Source organism: Podarcis melisellensis (genome assembly GCF_964234715.1).
Source record: "Podarcis melisellensis genome assembly, chromosome: 1".
Lineage (NCBI taxonomy): Eukaryota > Metazoa > Chordata > Lepidosauria > Squamata > Lacertidae > Podarcis > Podarcis melisellensis.
Genome location: NC_138528.1, coordinates 10,024,187 through 10,040,817, shown reverse-complemented (window position 1 = coordinate 10,040,817; position 16,631 = coordinate 10,024,187). Strand labels below are relative to the sequence as shown.

The 16,631-nt window shown below is 41.7% G+C and overlaps 1 protein-coding gene across 5 annotated transcripts in view; it reads left to right on the top strand.

The window, feature by feature from the left end:
- PPP2R5E (protein phosphatase 2 regulatory subunit B'epsilon) overlaps nt 1-16,631 on the top strand; it is an 88,829-nt gene that overhangs the window by 40,203 nt on the left and 31,995 nt on the right. For all 5 annotated transcript variants that reach the window (XM_081912242.1, XM_081912241.1, XM_081912244.1 and 2 more), the window contains one exon: nt 14,844-15,040. In XM_081912242.1, coding sequence (XP_081768368.1) covers nt 14,844-15,040 — 197 coding nt within the window. The remainder of the gene's footprint in view (nt 1-14,843; nt 15,041-16,631) is intronic.

Below are 16,631 nucleotides of genomic sequence, written 5' to 3'. Positions count from 1 at the left end.
GGAAAGGAGATGTGAGGCTCTGGTAGGGTCCTAGAGCCCTCCTTCCTCCAGGAAAAGGTATGTCACGTAAAGCGCTAGCTAGGCTTTTGGGAAGGAGACTGGACTCTAGGATTCTGTCAGGGCCCAAATATTGCTGATGGCTGCCAAAAAAAAGCCCTTGAGGGCCGCATGTGGACCACCCTGGCTTAAACACAATCGGAGACAACTGCAGTCAGAATGAGTGCTCATCAGGCCCAATCAGTGGCACAGGTCCGCACTTTAAAACTCTCTTTGTTTCGTTCGGGAGCTTTGCCTGCAAAAACCTCTTTACTGCTGAATCTGAGCATACGTCAATCCGTGGAAAACCTGAGTTGCTGTTTATTGAACTTCAGCTTTAAAGAGTGGGATTTCACGGGCAAAGCTCTGGGGTGAAAAAAAGAGTGCTCGCACCTGGAGCTTGAAATCGTGGACCTGTGCCTGGAAAGCATGGCAGTTGGTATTTTTAAAGCTGTAGCTTCTGTACTCAGCCCTACTGTGGGGTTGTCTAGGTACAGTGGGTTGTAGTTTTGAGAGTTATGTAAGGATTCTTGTACAGTGGTGCCTCGCAAGACGAAAAGAATCCGTTCTGCGAGTCTCTTCGTCTAGCGGTTTTTTCATCTTGCGAAGCAAGCCCATTGACGGATTAGCGCTATTAGCGGCTTTTAGCGGCTTAGCGGATAAGCGGCTTAGAAAGGGGGGGGAAGGGAAAAAACCCGCAGGAACTTGCAAGACATTTTCGTCTTGCGAAGCAAGCCCATAGGAAATTCGTTTTGCGAAGCACCTCCAAAACGGAAAACTCTTTCGTCCAGCGAGTTTTCCATCTTGCGAGGCATTTGTCTTGCGGGGCACCACTGTATATATTCTGTATTCAATGCTATTTCTCCAAGTTTTTGCTTGAATCAGTGAAGAGGCCGTTGGTGAGCTACTGTGTTGTGGAGAAAGGAAGTTATGGGCCAGATGGAAAATCTGCATTCCAATCATTGCTAATTCAAGGGTGTGTATTTGCACATCCAAGAGAGGAGGAAGTCATCAATCTAATTAATGAAAAGAAATCCTCTTTCAAATAGTGCCTTCAAAGAGAGAACACCTTTTAAAAGTCACTCGACAAAGCTAGCAGAGATTGTCTTGTCTTATTGCAAAACTCCAAATGCACACATTTGTTTGTTCCTTCTTGAAAAGAACATATGGGGATAGTAGTCAAGGAGGATCATCTCTGGCTTGCTTTCTGTCCTGCCTTTGTGGCACAAATTTATATAGCTCAATAAATTGATGTATTTTAGCTCCTTGGCCTTAGAGAGCTCTTTATGAGGTTCTTTCTGATTTATACAGAATAGGTGCACTTTCCCTTCAGATACTGTGTGCTCAGTCATAATTAAATTAATTAATTTTAACATGCTTCCTAATAATCAAGAGCTGCCATGATTGTGGTTAAGGCATTTGACCACTTCCCTGATTGCAGGTTTCAGCCTCCCTGTATCTCCTTACGCTGGATGGCTACTACTAACGCACTTGTGTCACCAGACTGGAAAAGTTAGCCATAGCACTAAGTCATAAATATTTGGTGCTTTAATCATTCCAGTACCTTAATCAGGTGGTGTGTGATTCAAACCTAGGAATTTGGGGCCTGATATTTCTTCTAGGCTTCCTCAGAATGTTGATGAATTGAAAACATAACTTTATATCGGAATAGCTTCTGATTGGCACACAAGAAGAGTTGTGTGTGTGATAAAGTCTCTAAAGGCTTTGGCTAGGATGGAAAGTGTGGAGCAAGGCAGGCAGCAGTAAGACACAGATCCCTTGTGGCTAGATTTACCTCCAAATATATGAGGTTTTATGCTTCTGAACGCCAACTGCTGGGAATCGTAAGCTGGAGAGTGCTACTGTGCTCATGTTCTGTTTGTGGGATCCCTGTTGGCATCTGGTTGGCCACAGTGAGAACAGGATGTTGGAATAGATAGGCTATTGGTCTGATCCAGCAGGACTTTTGCTCAGCAGGAGCAAGATTGACCTGTTTGTTTCTTCTGGGTAGCTCCTGAAGGTTTGAGATTTAAAAGGAACTCCGGGTTGGTCCTTTTGAAAGTTTAAAATATATGCATTTAAATAATTTTATAAACGTATTTAAAATTTGTGTCATTTTTTAATAAATTCTAAGTTCCATAGCTTCTGTCTTGAAAAGAAATTTCAATTAGAATATTTAAAGTGCATTTCAGGAAGATGCATCTTCGAGTATCTTGCCTGGCTTGCTGACTTCTGCAGAGCTTTCTTGGATTATTCAGTTCTCTTAGATTGTTGCTTTGTCCTCCCAAGTACAGCTCACTCAGCCTGTCTTTCCTGCTTATGATGATTTTTCCATTCTTATGAAGGCGTCCTGTGTGTGCTGCTAATCACAAGGAAAATATAGTCAAGCTGTTAGATGATCCAGTTCATCTGATCCAGGCTTAGAAACAAACTTGGGAGGTTGTAAAAGCTGACTCAAACAGAAGGTGAACTTTTAAAGCTCCTGAATTCTTCTCGGATATGTGATCAAAGTCTGATCTGGAGAAGCTGGGCGATAGATCAATATAGCATCCAAAACTGGTTTGAAGTCTATATCATGATATCAGTTTCATAATTTTTGACCTGGCTACATATCACAAATCATGGTGTGTGTGTGTGTGTGTGTGTGTGTGTGAGAGAGAGAGAGAGAGAGAGAGAGCGCTAAAAATCACAATGTGGGAAATACTGTGAAGCCAGCCAGTGCCTCTATATAGCTTCATCCTTATTTCAGGCATTGTGATATATCAGTATATCACGATGTTTAGCTGGTGATATATCACAATGTTGACAACCAGATATCGTCCAGCCCTACTGTTAGTCTCTACATAATTCCATCCTTATTTCAGGCATCATGATATATTGAGATATCGCTATGTTACCTGGTAATATATTGCAATGTGGAAAACTAGGTATTTCCCAACCCTATCCCTTTACTGTTTCATTTGTGGTAGAATCTACAGTGGAGGTGAGAAGGAGGAGGGTAGTTTCCTTTCTTCCACCCTGCCACTTTGTCTATCATCTTGATATGCTAAGTAACCTGTGCTTGGGGGATTTTGGGTCATGTGGATTTTCTAAGCACCTGCTACAAACACCCTCCTCTCAATATGTGCATCAGCTGTTGCTGCTGCCATTTTAAAGTTATGACAATGGAAGATGGTAAGTGTGTTTTGGTGGATATGGTTTTTAGGGGATGCAACGTGGTAAATCCGAGCTGAATTTGGAAGAGCTCACCCACCCATGTATAAAGCCAGTGTGTTGTAGTGATTAAGAGCGGTGCACTCGTAATCTGGTGAACCGGGTTCGCGTCTCCGCTCCTCCACATGCATCTGCTGGGTGACCTTGGGCTAGTCACACTTCTTTGAAGTCTCTCAGCCCCACTCACCTCACAGAGTGTTTGTTGTGGGGGAGGAAGGGAAAGGAGAATGTTAGCCGCTTTGAGACTCCTTCGGGTAGTGATAAAGTAGGATATCAAATCCAGACTCTTCCTCCTTCATAACTATTAGGGGAAATGCCGTTATTTTAGCCACTAGTTGTAAATGCCATAGTAATACAGACTTTCCAGATTTGCATGTGAAACTAATAGAAAGATTACATAAACACTCATTGGCCATTTAAGGAGTATTGTTATTGGAAATAAAAAGACGCCTGCTTCTTGGGAGAAAAGTGATGACAAACCTAGACAGCACGATTTCTGTTCTCATCCTGAAGCAAAGTTTTTAACCTGAAGCACTATTTCTGGGTTAGCGGAGTCTGTAACCTGAAGCGTATGTAACCTGAAGCGTATGTAACCTGAGGTACCACTGTAGTGATGTATGTAAGTGAGAGCTGGATCATAAAGAAGGCTGATCACCAAAGAATTGATGCTTTTGAATTATGGCGCTGGTGGAGACTCTTGGAAGTCCCATGGACTGCAAGAAGATCAAACCTATCAATTCTGAAGGAAATCAGCCCTGAGTGCTCACTGGAAGGACAGATCCTGAAGCTGAGGCTCCAGTACTTTGGCCACCTCATGAGAAGAGAAGACTCTCTGGAAAGGACTCTGATGTTGGGAAAGATGGAGGACACAAGGAGAAGGGGATGACAGAGGACGAGATGGTTGGACAGTATTCTTGAAGCTACTAACATGAGTTTGACCAAACTGCGGGAGGCAGTGGAGTGCATTGCATGTTCTGGTCCAGGGGTCATGAAGAGTCGGACACAACTAAAAAGACTAAACAACAATTATTATTGGAGCTAAAATTCAGCCAGAAGTTACACCTTTTCTCAAGGGCTTAGCCCAAGAGCATGTGCAGCAATAGATTGCTATTATTTTGAAAATTAATTTAAAATTCCTCATAAAAATAAATGCTAAACCGGAAAAAATCATCATCATTGTTATTGTTATTCTGGAAGAGGGAGAAACTGTACAAAAGCCTGTCATTGTATGGCTAGACTTCAAGTGCTTTTAATGCTGAACACATAACTTGTCTTGTGTTAAAAGTACTATTCTTGAATTTTGGTTGTGCATTCAGTCACGTAAATGATACCTAGTAAGATAGTATCTGTCTGCAGTTTATTTGAATGATACATTAAAAAAGGCAGCATAGGTTAGATGTATATTGAAAATTACATGCCTATCTTCTCAGAGATTATTGAAAAACATGTGCCTATCTAGCATCAAAACAGAGTTAGTGTTGCTCCTGTAATGCAAAGGTTGATATTTACCTGAATCTATTTTTAGGTCCTGTCTGTGCAAGCTTCATTGAATTTGAAGAAGTACAGAGCAGTATTGGTTATTAGATTTTTTAAATAAACCTTTAAATATTTAGGAATGTGATTGTGGCATGGGCATAGCCAGTGAGTGTATAGACTTTTGGGAAGGCCTGCAGAAATATAAATACGTGTGTGTGTGTGTGTGTGTGTGTGTGTGTTATGACAAAAAGTACATATCTTTGATGCTTATCTGACTTTATGAGGCAGATAGTCAAAGAGCAGACTTCTGGCACGTGTGATACCACAAGGAGTGTCCCCCTTCAGGTAACCTGGTCCTGAGTAGTTGCTTAGTATACTAACAGCAAAACCTTAAACCTGTTCTGTCAGAGGGAGTGTAACCCCATCCAGTAACAGGTCTGTATCTTAGACAGTGGAGCCACTCACCTACAGGGCCTCTGTCCTACTGCCACTCAAATCCAGCTTATTGGCCTTCGTCCAGCCCTACACTGTGTTCAGACACTGGTCTGGGCTTGTGGAGCCACACCTGGCTTGGATGTCATAGAGTTGAGCGTCACCAGCTTACTGATGGCTTTTTTCTCCAAATCTCCTAATGACCACACCCGCTGGCCTCATATAAAGCTTAAACAGTGTGAGGGACAAGATGATACCCTGTGGGTACTTAGCACAATTGCCAGGCAGTCTCCTGAGGCTGCTCTCTGAAGCCAAACTCCCACTGATGGGACACAGTTTAATTCCCATCTTACAGAGCTGGTCCAGGAAGATTCTGTGACCAGTAGTGTCAAAAGCTGCTGACGTTGAGTAAAAGTCCCTCTCAATACAGGTATGAAATGCATCCCTATTCAGAATGTAGGATGCTCTGGTTTCATTTTTCCAAAGGTAAGATTTTAATCCCTATGGTTAAGGAAACATTTTAGACCATGGGTAGGCAAACTAAGGCCTGGGGCCTGGATCTGGCCCAGTCGCCTTCTAAATCTGGCCCACGGATGGTCCAGGAATCAGCTTTTTTTTACATGAGTAAAATGTGTCCTTTTATTTAAAATGCACCTCTGGGTTATTTATGGGGCATAGGAATTCATCCCCCCCCCCAAAAAAAATATATAGTCCAGTCCTCCACAAGGTCTGAGGGTCAGTGGACCGGCCCCCTGCTGAAAAAGTTTGCTGACCCCTGTTTTAGACCATTGTAGTCTGGGCTTCTTAAAAGCAGAGGAGGATATTGGAGTTTTCCAGTGATCTGTGCTTATGCATGGACTTATTATCCTGTTTTTATGCTGCTTCTTTATTTGCCCCCGTGACTCTATTCACTGAAAGAGAATGTCAGTTGGGCAATCTGATTCCATTTGGGACTTTAGCTGTTGCATCAGAAGAACTCTGAACATCACTCTATTAAAATCTCTATAAATTAAGTTGCTAGCTAAATTTACCTTGGGCCCTTTACAAACATTTTTTAAAAACCAGTGCACTTTAGTGTTCTTCGGTGTTTTCAGTAGGAAAGTACGGTCTCCCTTGCAAGCCTATATGCCTGTGCTTGTGTGCCGGTGTGTATACGATTGATTGGAATATCAGAACTGGAGGGCTGTGTGTGCTCTTTGCTAGAAACAAAACCAACCACATCAAATTGACTGAAAAGTTGTAAAGAAAAGCTGAATTCTCTGATCTGTATACATATACACATGGGAGTAGATCCACAGGGGTGGGTGGAAGGTGACTTTTTCATCCTCTTTTCTCCCTGCCAACCCCAGAGGACTTCCGACCCCAATGCTTACCTGAGGGTTATGGGGTCATGTTGAATAGACTGGGGCTGACAGGGAAGGGACAGATCTCACTTAAAAGTGTGTGTCGTGGGGAGTTGTCAATCCTCAGGGGAGCATTTTCAAGGGGCTCTTTCGACTGTAAGGAAAGTCACCTTTTGGCCGCTGACTCCAGTCCGTGTAAGTAAAGAAAAATAAAGCATGCCTTGTGTGCAGAAGATCCAAATCTAAATCTCTGATGTCTCCAAGTGGGGGTGGGAAAGTCTCTTCCCTGAACCACCCATGGAACTGATGCCACTCAGAGTAGACAATACTTAGCTAGGAAGACAAATAAGGTGACTTGGTATAGGGCAGCTTCCTGTACAGTATTCCTGTGCAAAATAGTCATTGTTCAGTTGTGAATGATGTCTTATTCTGTGATCTTATTAAAGTTGGTTATTTTTAATGGGGGGGGGGAATTAATTTCAGGACAATTAAGGGGAACTAGGGGGAATTGTTGGATGGTAACATAAAAAAATTAATAACTTCAAAAGACAATTGTGCAGTTTTTCCTTCTCTCCCTCTTTAGGGAACGGGAAGGGAAATATTCTGTAAATCCTGGCCAACTCACACCCTTCCTGCCCGCCGCCCCCAATTCTGAGATTTTACCAGGTGTTGTCCACGCACTTTTAAGCATATTTTTCTGGCCACAGCAAGGGCTGCAAAACCTAAGTTTTTCAAGAGAGCGACTTTTGTGCTAATTTTTCTTCTTTCATGGAATAACAGAATAACCACAGTCAGTACTCTTAAGTGACTGGTTGTTTTTTTTTTAAATTGCTTTAATTGATGAGACTGCCTGATTTGTCATTGCGGGTCAAGATAAGGAGTAGAATCATATTTTAATTATGTTAAGGGTGATAAAAATTGCTGCATGCCCCCAGTTATTTTGGACAGACAAGCGATGAGCAAGAGTCAAGTTGAGTTCTTTGTGATCTAGTAAGTTACTTCTGCATTCCTGTGCCTTGCATTTTAAGACTTCTTTCCAGATATTTAAAATTGTTCTTGATGGGGAAACTGTTGAAGAGGTTCAGATTTTGAACTGCCATCAATACACAAGGCATGTTCTTGTGCCACTACTCTATATTTCAAAATAGTAAATGCCATTAAAGTGCTGCGTGAGAGAAGAAGCACATTGTATACAGTAGGGTGAGTCAGATTTTAAAGCAACAGTGGATTTGCAGTGTTATTTCACCTGAAAGAAGGCAGGAAATAAGATACCAGAAGAGGATACAAGTAGTTCTTGGAATTGAAGCAGGAGTGTGTTGGTAGAGTGTCAGGTTTCAAGGCCAGCATCAAAACCTTGGATTTAAAAAATATATATCCCTAAACTGAGAAAGCAGAATGTGCTAATCTGGTTCCCTTGGTGACCGATAACATCAAAACAGAACATAAAATAAAGCTAACCTGGGGGCCTTAATAAGAAAGATCCCTACTGCAAACAGTCATATATTTGAAGTGAATGTTTTGCATTACTTTCTACTTGGTGACCCAGGAAAATAGTTGTGGGGAGGGAAATAAATTTAAAGTGGAATTAGCAATCCCAAAGCTGTGTTGTGCTTCTGCTACAAAAAATAAAAATGCATATGTTGACCAGTTGAAAAGGAATTAGAATTGCTTTTGAGATGGGGGTAAAAAACCCCCCAAGAATGGGAAAGGAAGGGGGAAATGCTGTAGTGACATGAAAGGTCAAACGTTTCTGGTATCTCTTGCACTAGATTTATAATGCCCTAACTGCAGAATGTATGGCAGCTTTTTAATCTTGTCTCATGACAGTCTATAAATACCTGGGTTTGGAGCTTCTTCATGCTGTTGTCTAAAAACCTTTGGCTCTACCCTAACCACAGTCTTGAAAAAAACGGAAACCTTTCCTTTGATCCATTCTCCTGTGAAGATTTGAGAGATATCCTCTAATGCGAGACAAAAAAGATCCTGTGAAAGGAAAAGTGAATATAGGAATGTAAGTGATCAGGGGGAAAATAAAGACCTAAAATACTAAGCAGACTGCAGCAAATAGTATTTATTCTAAATATTTATGTTATGCTTTTTGAACTGCTCAAATGAGTTTGCAGCCAAAATTAAAAATAATAGTCATATACTGTAATTAATGGCACAACCAGTGAAGCAGCATAACAACAAAGGAGGAAGGAAAAAAGATGTCTGAATAATCATTCTCCCTTTGATAGAATATACAAGAGTATATTCAACTCTTGAACTTGCATTCCATCATGAGTTCCTTTGGTGCCTCCAAATCTCTGTAACTGTGCTAATTAAATGTTGTAACTTTGAGCATTCTGTGGCTCAGTTAAGTTTCTGATGAGCAAGACTGGCATGTTGACAGGTGCAGGGTGTTTTTCTTCCATAGGCTTTTCTGGGGCGGTTTTTCTGGAAACATTTCTCAGTTTTTGCTGTGGTTTTTAGGAAACTGTTAGGTCAAGGGGAACACCTAGTGTGTTTTCATCTAAGTGTAGTGCAACATATTTGTAGTTTGGGTTTTTGTTGTTTTTTTAGAACCATTTTTGTGACCAGTATTATTCAATCGAATTTCATAATGGTGTGGATCTGCGCGTGCTGAATCTGTTGCAAATGAAGTTTAAATGGAGGAAGGGAGTCTTGAATGGAATATTGAGTGGAGTGAGAATGAGAATCAGACTATATGAGAGACAGAAAAGGGTGGCAACAGGGCAATATATATGAAATTGTATATTTTTATTTTGGGGGCAATAATAGTGGCCCTCTTGTTACAAGTAAATGGGCTGAATTGCATCAGTGGCAATAGGTTCTACAGCAGGCTTCAGCAACCTTTTTCAACCGTGGGTCGGTCCACCGTCCCTCAGACCATGTGGGGGGCCGGATTGTATTTTGGAAAAAAAAAGAACAAATTCCTATGCCCCACAAATAACCCAGAGATGCATGTTAAATAAAAGGACACATTCTTCTCATGTAAAAACAAGCTGATTTCCAGACTATCCATGGGCCGGATTTAGATGGTGATTGGGCCGCATCCAGCCCCTGGGCCTTAGGTTGCCCACCCCTGTTCTACAGCTTACAGTCTGAAAATGGTTTAATGGATTGATTTGTGTGGTGGTCCATGCAGCATTTGGGGTACAGAGGATAAGAATGGCTTGATCCCGTGTGCTGGTAGTGAGCCTGCTGGGAAAGAGAGTCTGGGAAACTTTCCTTCCACAAACTACTTTAATTTATCTTGGTACCCAAGCCATTATCAGCTTTATCTATTTTTGCATCTGTTGATTCTTGAGAGCTATAGAACTGCCATGTTACACGAGTGATATCTACTCATTCTTTGTGTTTGTGCTTCCCCTATGGGTGATCAGCTCCTCCAGAGCTGAGACCTGCTACAGTTTCACAAAGTGCCTGCATATAGTGTGGAGATTGCTGTGCTAACATGAGCTTCAGTAGCCTCAGTCTGCATTGCCTCTTTTGACCCAGAGGCAGAGGTTGAAGGACTTACAAAGTGTCTTGCAGAAATTGAGATCCAGCTGAATGCCAGCTGACTTAAGCTCTGCTATTTCAGCTCTCAGAGAAAGCACTTCAGGATTATGAAGGAGCCTAAACTGCTTTAGGTATGTTTTGGACGAGAACACATGTCAAAGCCCGATAGCAATCTTTCTGTGCACTAAGTTGTGTTTGACACTCTGTTCCAGGTACCTTATTTATCTGAGGTATGCTTCTAAACAATAAAAGAGACTTGTAAAATAGGCCTGTCTGGTGTCTACCTTTATAATGTTTTTGGTACTAGACAAAAAAGTTATTAATCACCCGGGCTTCTTAAATTATTGTAAATTTAAGTTTTCTGCTTTAAGGATTTTATCCTTTGTTGTCACTTGTATTGTGACATAATGGTTGTACAACAGACGTGGGTGGTGCTGTGGTCTAACCACCGAACCTCTTGAGCGTGCTGGTTGTAAGGTTAGCAGTTAGAATCTGTGTGATAGGGTGAGCTCCCGTTGCTCTGTCCCAGCTCCTGCCAACCTAGCAGTTTGAAAGCATACCAGCGTAAGTAGATAAAGTGCTCTGGCTTCCGTCACGGTGTCCTGTTGTGCCAGAAGCAGTTTAGTCATGCTGGCCACATGACCTGGAAAAGCCCTCTGGGGAGAAACGCTGGCTCCCTCGGTCTGAAAGCAGAGATAAACGTTGCACCCCACAGTCGAATTTGACTGGACTTAACCATCCAGGGGTCCTTCACCTACCTTTACCAGCGGTTGTACAACACCCTAAGGTCCTAAAAGAAAGAAAAGTAGTACGGTATATTTATGTTTTAAATAAACAATATCTTACTGAGCTCATGCATTGAGAAGAGAAAAGACAGTTCTGCATTGCAGGGGTTGGACCATATGACCCTTTGGTCTCCTCCAACTCTGCAGTCCTATGATTCTATGACACTTTTTCTGGATATCGTATTTTTGGCAGCCTTAAACTTAAGAACCTGTTAGTAAATAAGGATATAGAACTCATCCAAAGAGGCAGGACACTTCTCGGATCTCTTAAGGGTTCCCAGAAATCCTGATGTATCCAACTGAAAAGGCCTTAGATGTGCCAGAGAGCAAACACCATCAGTCCCAGGCCAAAGTCTAGCGGATGGCTTTATTTGGCTCACTAGGGCTGAAACATGCTGCTCTTTTTATTGTTTTGCTTTTTTTTGTTAGTCAATCAAAGTGCTCAGTGAGCAGAAGAGCAGGATATAAATATCAATGATTATAATAATTAAGGCATCCGTTGATAAATGACTTTCTGCAGTTTTGCAGGCGACAGTTGCTAGGCAGGGCAGAGTACCCATGGACCAGCTTTGATGTGCCACATTTATCTTCTGCTCTTCCACTCACTATAATATTTGAAAATGTGGAAGCAGCTATCGTTTGTGCCAGTAGCCTTGAAATTTGTTTTTCACCCAGCTTGGTTTAATCCAGGGGTGGGGAACCTTTTCTGGGCAGAGGGCCAAGTCTTTATCTCTCCTGCCTCTGACAAGGGTGCCCACCTGTCAACCCACCTGAGCTGATAATGACATCAGATTGTGCTTCTATTTAAAGTCCCAATTGAAGTGAACTGTGGGGCTTCTAAGCAACCCTCTGCAAGAATTCTTCTTGGTTTGAATGAAAAGTGGGGTGGGGGTTGTTTGTGCGACTAATTTAAAGTCCTTTTTACACATCCCTGGAGCAAACTGCTGAGGTTTGAAGAAGTTTGTGGGGGTGTGTTGTTGAATGCATACTCCAATCTGCTTATTAGTTCATGGGCAGATGGGAGTGTACCTTCAAAGGTCCTCCGCTTCTTCAAACTTCCATGGTTTGAAGAAGAAACATGGGGAGTGGGGATGTTGCAGTCACGTTCCAATCCGCCCATCAGCTGATAAGTCAGGTGGGAGCGCACTTGCTGGATCCAAGGAGCAGTCCAGGGAGCAACCAGAAACATTAAGCTGCTGATCATTCCTTTAAACTCCCATTCTTTTCCATCCCACACTTGATGTTGTTGGGGTGGCATGACTTCCTGAAATGGACCTCACGGGTCACATTTTGCCCATGGGCCAGAGTCACCATTGGTACAGATGTACCTTGGAAGTCGAACAGAATCTGTTCCGGAAGTTAGTTCGACTTCCAAAACATTTGACTTCCAAGGTGCGACTTCCAGTTGGCTGCAAGAGTGTCCAGTCTGAAGCTGTGCTGAACGTTCGGCTTCCTGAAATCATTCACAAACCAAAACAATCACTTCCGGTTTTCGATTATTTGGGAGTCAAAACGTTCGAGTTTACAGGCCTTCGGCTTCCAAGGTTCCACTGTATAAATCTGTTAAATTTCATCATGCCTAGCTTTTCTCTCCTCACCCACCCCTTCTCAGTTTCTTTTGCTTACCATCTGGCCTGCAGAAAAGTTCCAGACAAGTTGAAAGATTGCTCAATACATGATTTTTTAAAGTTAAAAATCTACTTAAAAGTAGTGCTCTACTGTTGTTTTTATTTGTTCTTACTCTTCTGTTTGTGACTCAGTCACAAAGCACTTAAAGCAGCAACACATTGAATTAGGCAGTGGAACAACTCCTAATGCAGGAAAGCAAAATTCTTGCACTCACAGTGTAAACCTATTTAGTGACAGTGTCTGTAGAGAAGCAGAGACAGTGATAGTTTCCTATCTTGCAGCATGTGAATTGTGGAGTCTGACATACCTGTAAATGTAAGCCTATCAATCAGTGTGGGTCAGTCTGGAGTGGGCATGCTGTCTGTGTCCGGTCAGGGAAGAAATTGGAGCATGCAAGGGGAGGAAGGAGCATGCAGAGCCAAGGCTTGGAGCAGACATTCAAGTTTTGGTTTGGCTATTATTAGATACATGGTGTTGAATGGAAAAAATATACTATGCCACAAAACTCCTATATAATTTTATTTTGTTTCCAACTAAAATTTGGAATCCAGAACTTCCTACTAGAAAGCGAAAATTGTCATCTTATTTTGTATGTATTGGGTGAGAGTCTGAAGATAAACAGCCTTGTTTAAGACTGCAAAATGTGTACCCGTTGAAGCATTGCTTTAAAATACAATTTTTGGGGTCCCCCCCCCCCTTGTTTTGCGATGCTGTTTAAACATTGTGAACAAAGCTGCTGCTCCTAATCAAACTGCAGGGTAGAGGAAAAATCCTTTTCCTTTGCTTGGTGTCTGCTGTTCAAATAAAGCTCAGTGTTTGTTCTTGTGACTTGCCCATTATTATTAGCCCCCTGGGTACTTGAGATTAATCTACATTTTATGCATTTCCTTTGAAAATGTGTAACAGCGTAACTAACTTGCCACTGTGAATAAAATGGAAACCGTCAACTGTTCTGAGGAGATTTATGATGACTTGCCACATTCATGGTTACCTTCATACAATATTTTGAGTCAAACATTGATTCAGTATGAAGCAATAAATCCAAAAGGCTTGTGTATACAGGTCCACCCCCCGCTTATGCACACTTTACCTTACGGGCTCCTGTGCGCATAAGCAAAAATCGCCAAAGTCGAGAGCATCCCTCTAAAAAGCCTCTAAACACCTGTCTTTTCCTGCTCTCCAGCTCTCTCCCCCCTCTCTGGGGCAGCTGGAGGCTGGGGGATGTGCATGAAAATGGCTGCTGCGCTGCAGTGTGTGTCAGCTGCTAGGCGGGGAGGCTGAGCAGCCTAAACAGAGCCCTGCTGCACCCCCAATCTCTTTCGGGCTTCCTTCACCCTCAATGAAGTCCTCTTTGGGTTCTGGGAGGAGTCTCCTCACGAGCCACAAGGACTCTCCAGCCCTCTCCTGCCATTTCCTGGTTTAAATCTATTTATTTCCCAGTGCCGCACATATATGCAGACATTCACAAATTGATCAGGTGCGGACACACACACACACACACACACACACACACCTGTATATGGTTTAAAGCCTTATAAATTATACATATTACGTACACTGAGGTCCTCTTCTGAGTGTCTTCTGGTGGTTCCCTCAAGTGAAGTTACAGGGAACCAGGCAGAGGGCCTTCTCAGCAGTGGCACCTTCCCTGTGCAACACCCTCCCATCAGATATCAAGTAGATAAAGAGCTACACAACTTTTAGAAGAGACTTGAAGGCCGCCCTGTTTAGGGAAGTTTTTGTAGTTTGATGTTTTATAATGTTTTTAATATTCTGTTGGGAGCCGCCCAGAGTGGCTGGGGAAACCCAGCCAGATGGGCAGGGTATAAATATAGTAGTAGTAGTAGTAACAACAACAACAACAACAACAACAACAACAACAACAACAACCACCACCACCACCTATTAAACACTTACACATGTATGGTGAGGAGAGCATTGAGTTTTAAAAGATTTACTTGTGCATCTGATATGCTACTAGGAAAGTAAAATGTTGGTTTTTTTTAGCCTTTTCTCATCCAGAATAAACTCAAATATATGCAATATTTTTTAAAATGAAAGCTAAACTTGCCCAACTCCCCATTCCCAGATTTCTGTGCAGTTTTCGGAGAAATTATAATGTTATTAGTTGAAAATACAAGTGACAACTGTTGTAATAAAATTTGAGCCAGTTTCTTGGTCCCAGTCTTAATATGCCTGTGAACAAATAAAAAGTGCTATTTTATTATTTGAGCTGTTTGTGATATTCTACTGGTGCTAGATGGAAATTAAAGAACTTGGTTCTATTGAAGGACTAATTGTTCATATAGTTTCTTTTTTTACAGATATTCAGTGGTTATTGCTGCTTTTATTGTCCTTTTGAAACATGATTTGTTTTATGCAGGAATGTTAAGACTAACACAGGCTTTCCTTTTTTCCTTTCCAGACGTTCCAACTTCAGAGCAACCTGAGTTGTTCCTAAAGAAACTTCAGCAGTGCTGTGTCATTTTTGACTTCATGGACACACTTTCTGATCTTAAAATGAAAGAATACAAGCGCTCAACTCTTAATGAACTTGTGGATTACATTACAATAAGCAGAGGCTGTTTGACAGAGCAGACTTACCCTGAAGTAGTTAGAATGGTAAGTTTTATCACAAACACTTTATAAATCAAGATAGTACTAGCTGGTATGTGTGCTCAATAAAACATTGGAGTTTGCATGACGGATATTGCTGTAAAGCCTTTCAAATGCAAAATGGGGAAGACAACTTTACTTCTGGTAATTCACAATATGAGATGCAGCCAATTTTATTATGTCTGCTCAAAATGCAGTGGGTGGGTTGGGATCACAGAAGACTCAGGAGGTTTTGTATTCCTTATTTTGTTTAAATACAGGTCTTTTAAATGTTGGGCTTCAGAACATTTCTATACAATGTTCAAAAGTTGTGCAGTGTTTTGATGTTAGGGGAACTACCATTTTACATATGCGACATTAAAATGCTTTAAAGTTATGGATTTTAAATAGTTATTTGGATAGCACCTAGCACTGTCTTACTCATTGTATTGATTTTTCAAATGGCGAGGGGCCTTTTACAACTTGGCGTGCAGTAGAAGTTGGAGGAGCCATCAGAGTCTATGTTGAGATTGCAAAGCACTTTGTGAATAATTTTTTTTACATCTGTTCAGACTTGAACTGCAGTTGTGTGTGGAGTGTGCTGAATGTGTCTTTAACACAGTCTTTATCAGGTTTCTGTGCCTACTTTTATTTGTTTGACTAGAGGAAATGGACGAAATTCTTTGAGAGATATGCCTGATCCTTTCCCTTTCCTGGCTGACAAAGACAGGAAGGCTGAGATTATCTGTCTGGACAACCTTGAGAGAAGGTTCCATGCCTTCTGTTCTCAAGAAGGCAGTGATGTGCCCTTTGATGAAGCTATCGTTTTACTCAAGCAGACTGGGAAATTGTCTAGTCTTGAGTACTGGAGTCTTAGGCTAGGTAGTTGTGTATTGTGTTTACCCAGCTTCAAATTTACCTGCATGGGAGCTCATTGTCTAGATCAGTGTTTCCCAACCTTGTGCCTCCAGATGTTTTTGGCCTACAACTCCCATCATCCCTGACTAGCAAGACCAGTGGCAAGGGATGATGGGAATTGTAGGCCAAAAACATCTGGAGGCACAAGGTTGGGAAACACTGGTCTAGATCCCTTTCAGTCTGGTTTTATGCAGAATTTTGCGACAGAAATGGTTTTGGCTGCCGTAATGGACATCTTGTACTGAGAAACACAAATCTGCCTAGTTTTATTTTAAAGCCACCCCATTTAGTCGTCATGATCACATTTTGTGATATTGAATTCCATAGTTTAACAGTGCACGGTGTGAAGTACTTCCTTTCGTCTTCCAACATTAAGCTTGCATTTGGCTGTCCCCAGCTTCTAGTGTTCTGAGATAGAGAGAAAAACCTCTCTCTGTTAATTTTATCTACAGCTTACATAATTGTATACACATCTGTCATTTCCCTCCTTACTGCTTTTTTTTTAACTAAAAAGCCTAATGATCCCTAAGATGGAATTTGCCTTTTTCACAGCTTCTGCACAGTGGGGTCCACATCTTCATTGAGCTATCTACTTTGACCCCAAGGTCTTTCCCCTGCTTCTTCACTTGTCAGTTCAGACTCTATTAATATATGAGGATTTATTGTCCCCTTGTGCATCACTTTACACTTGCTTATTCTC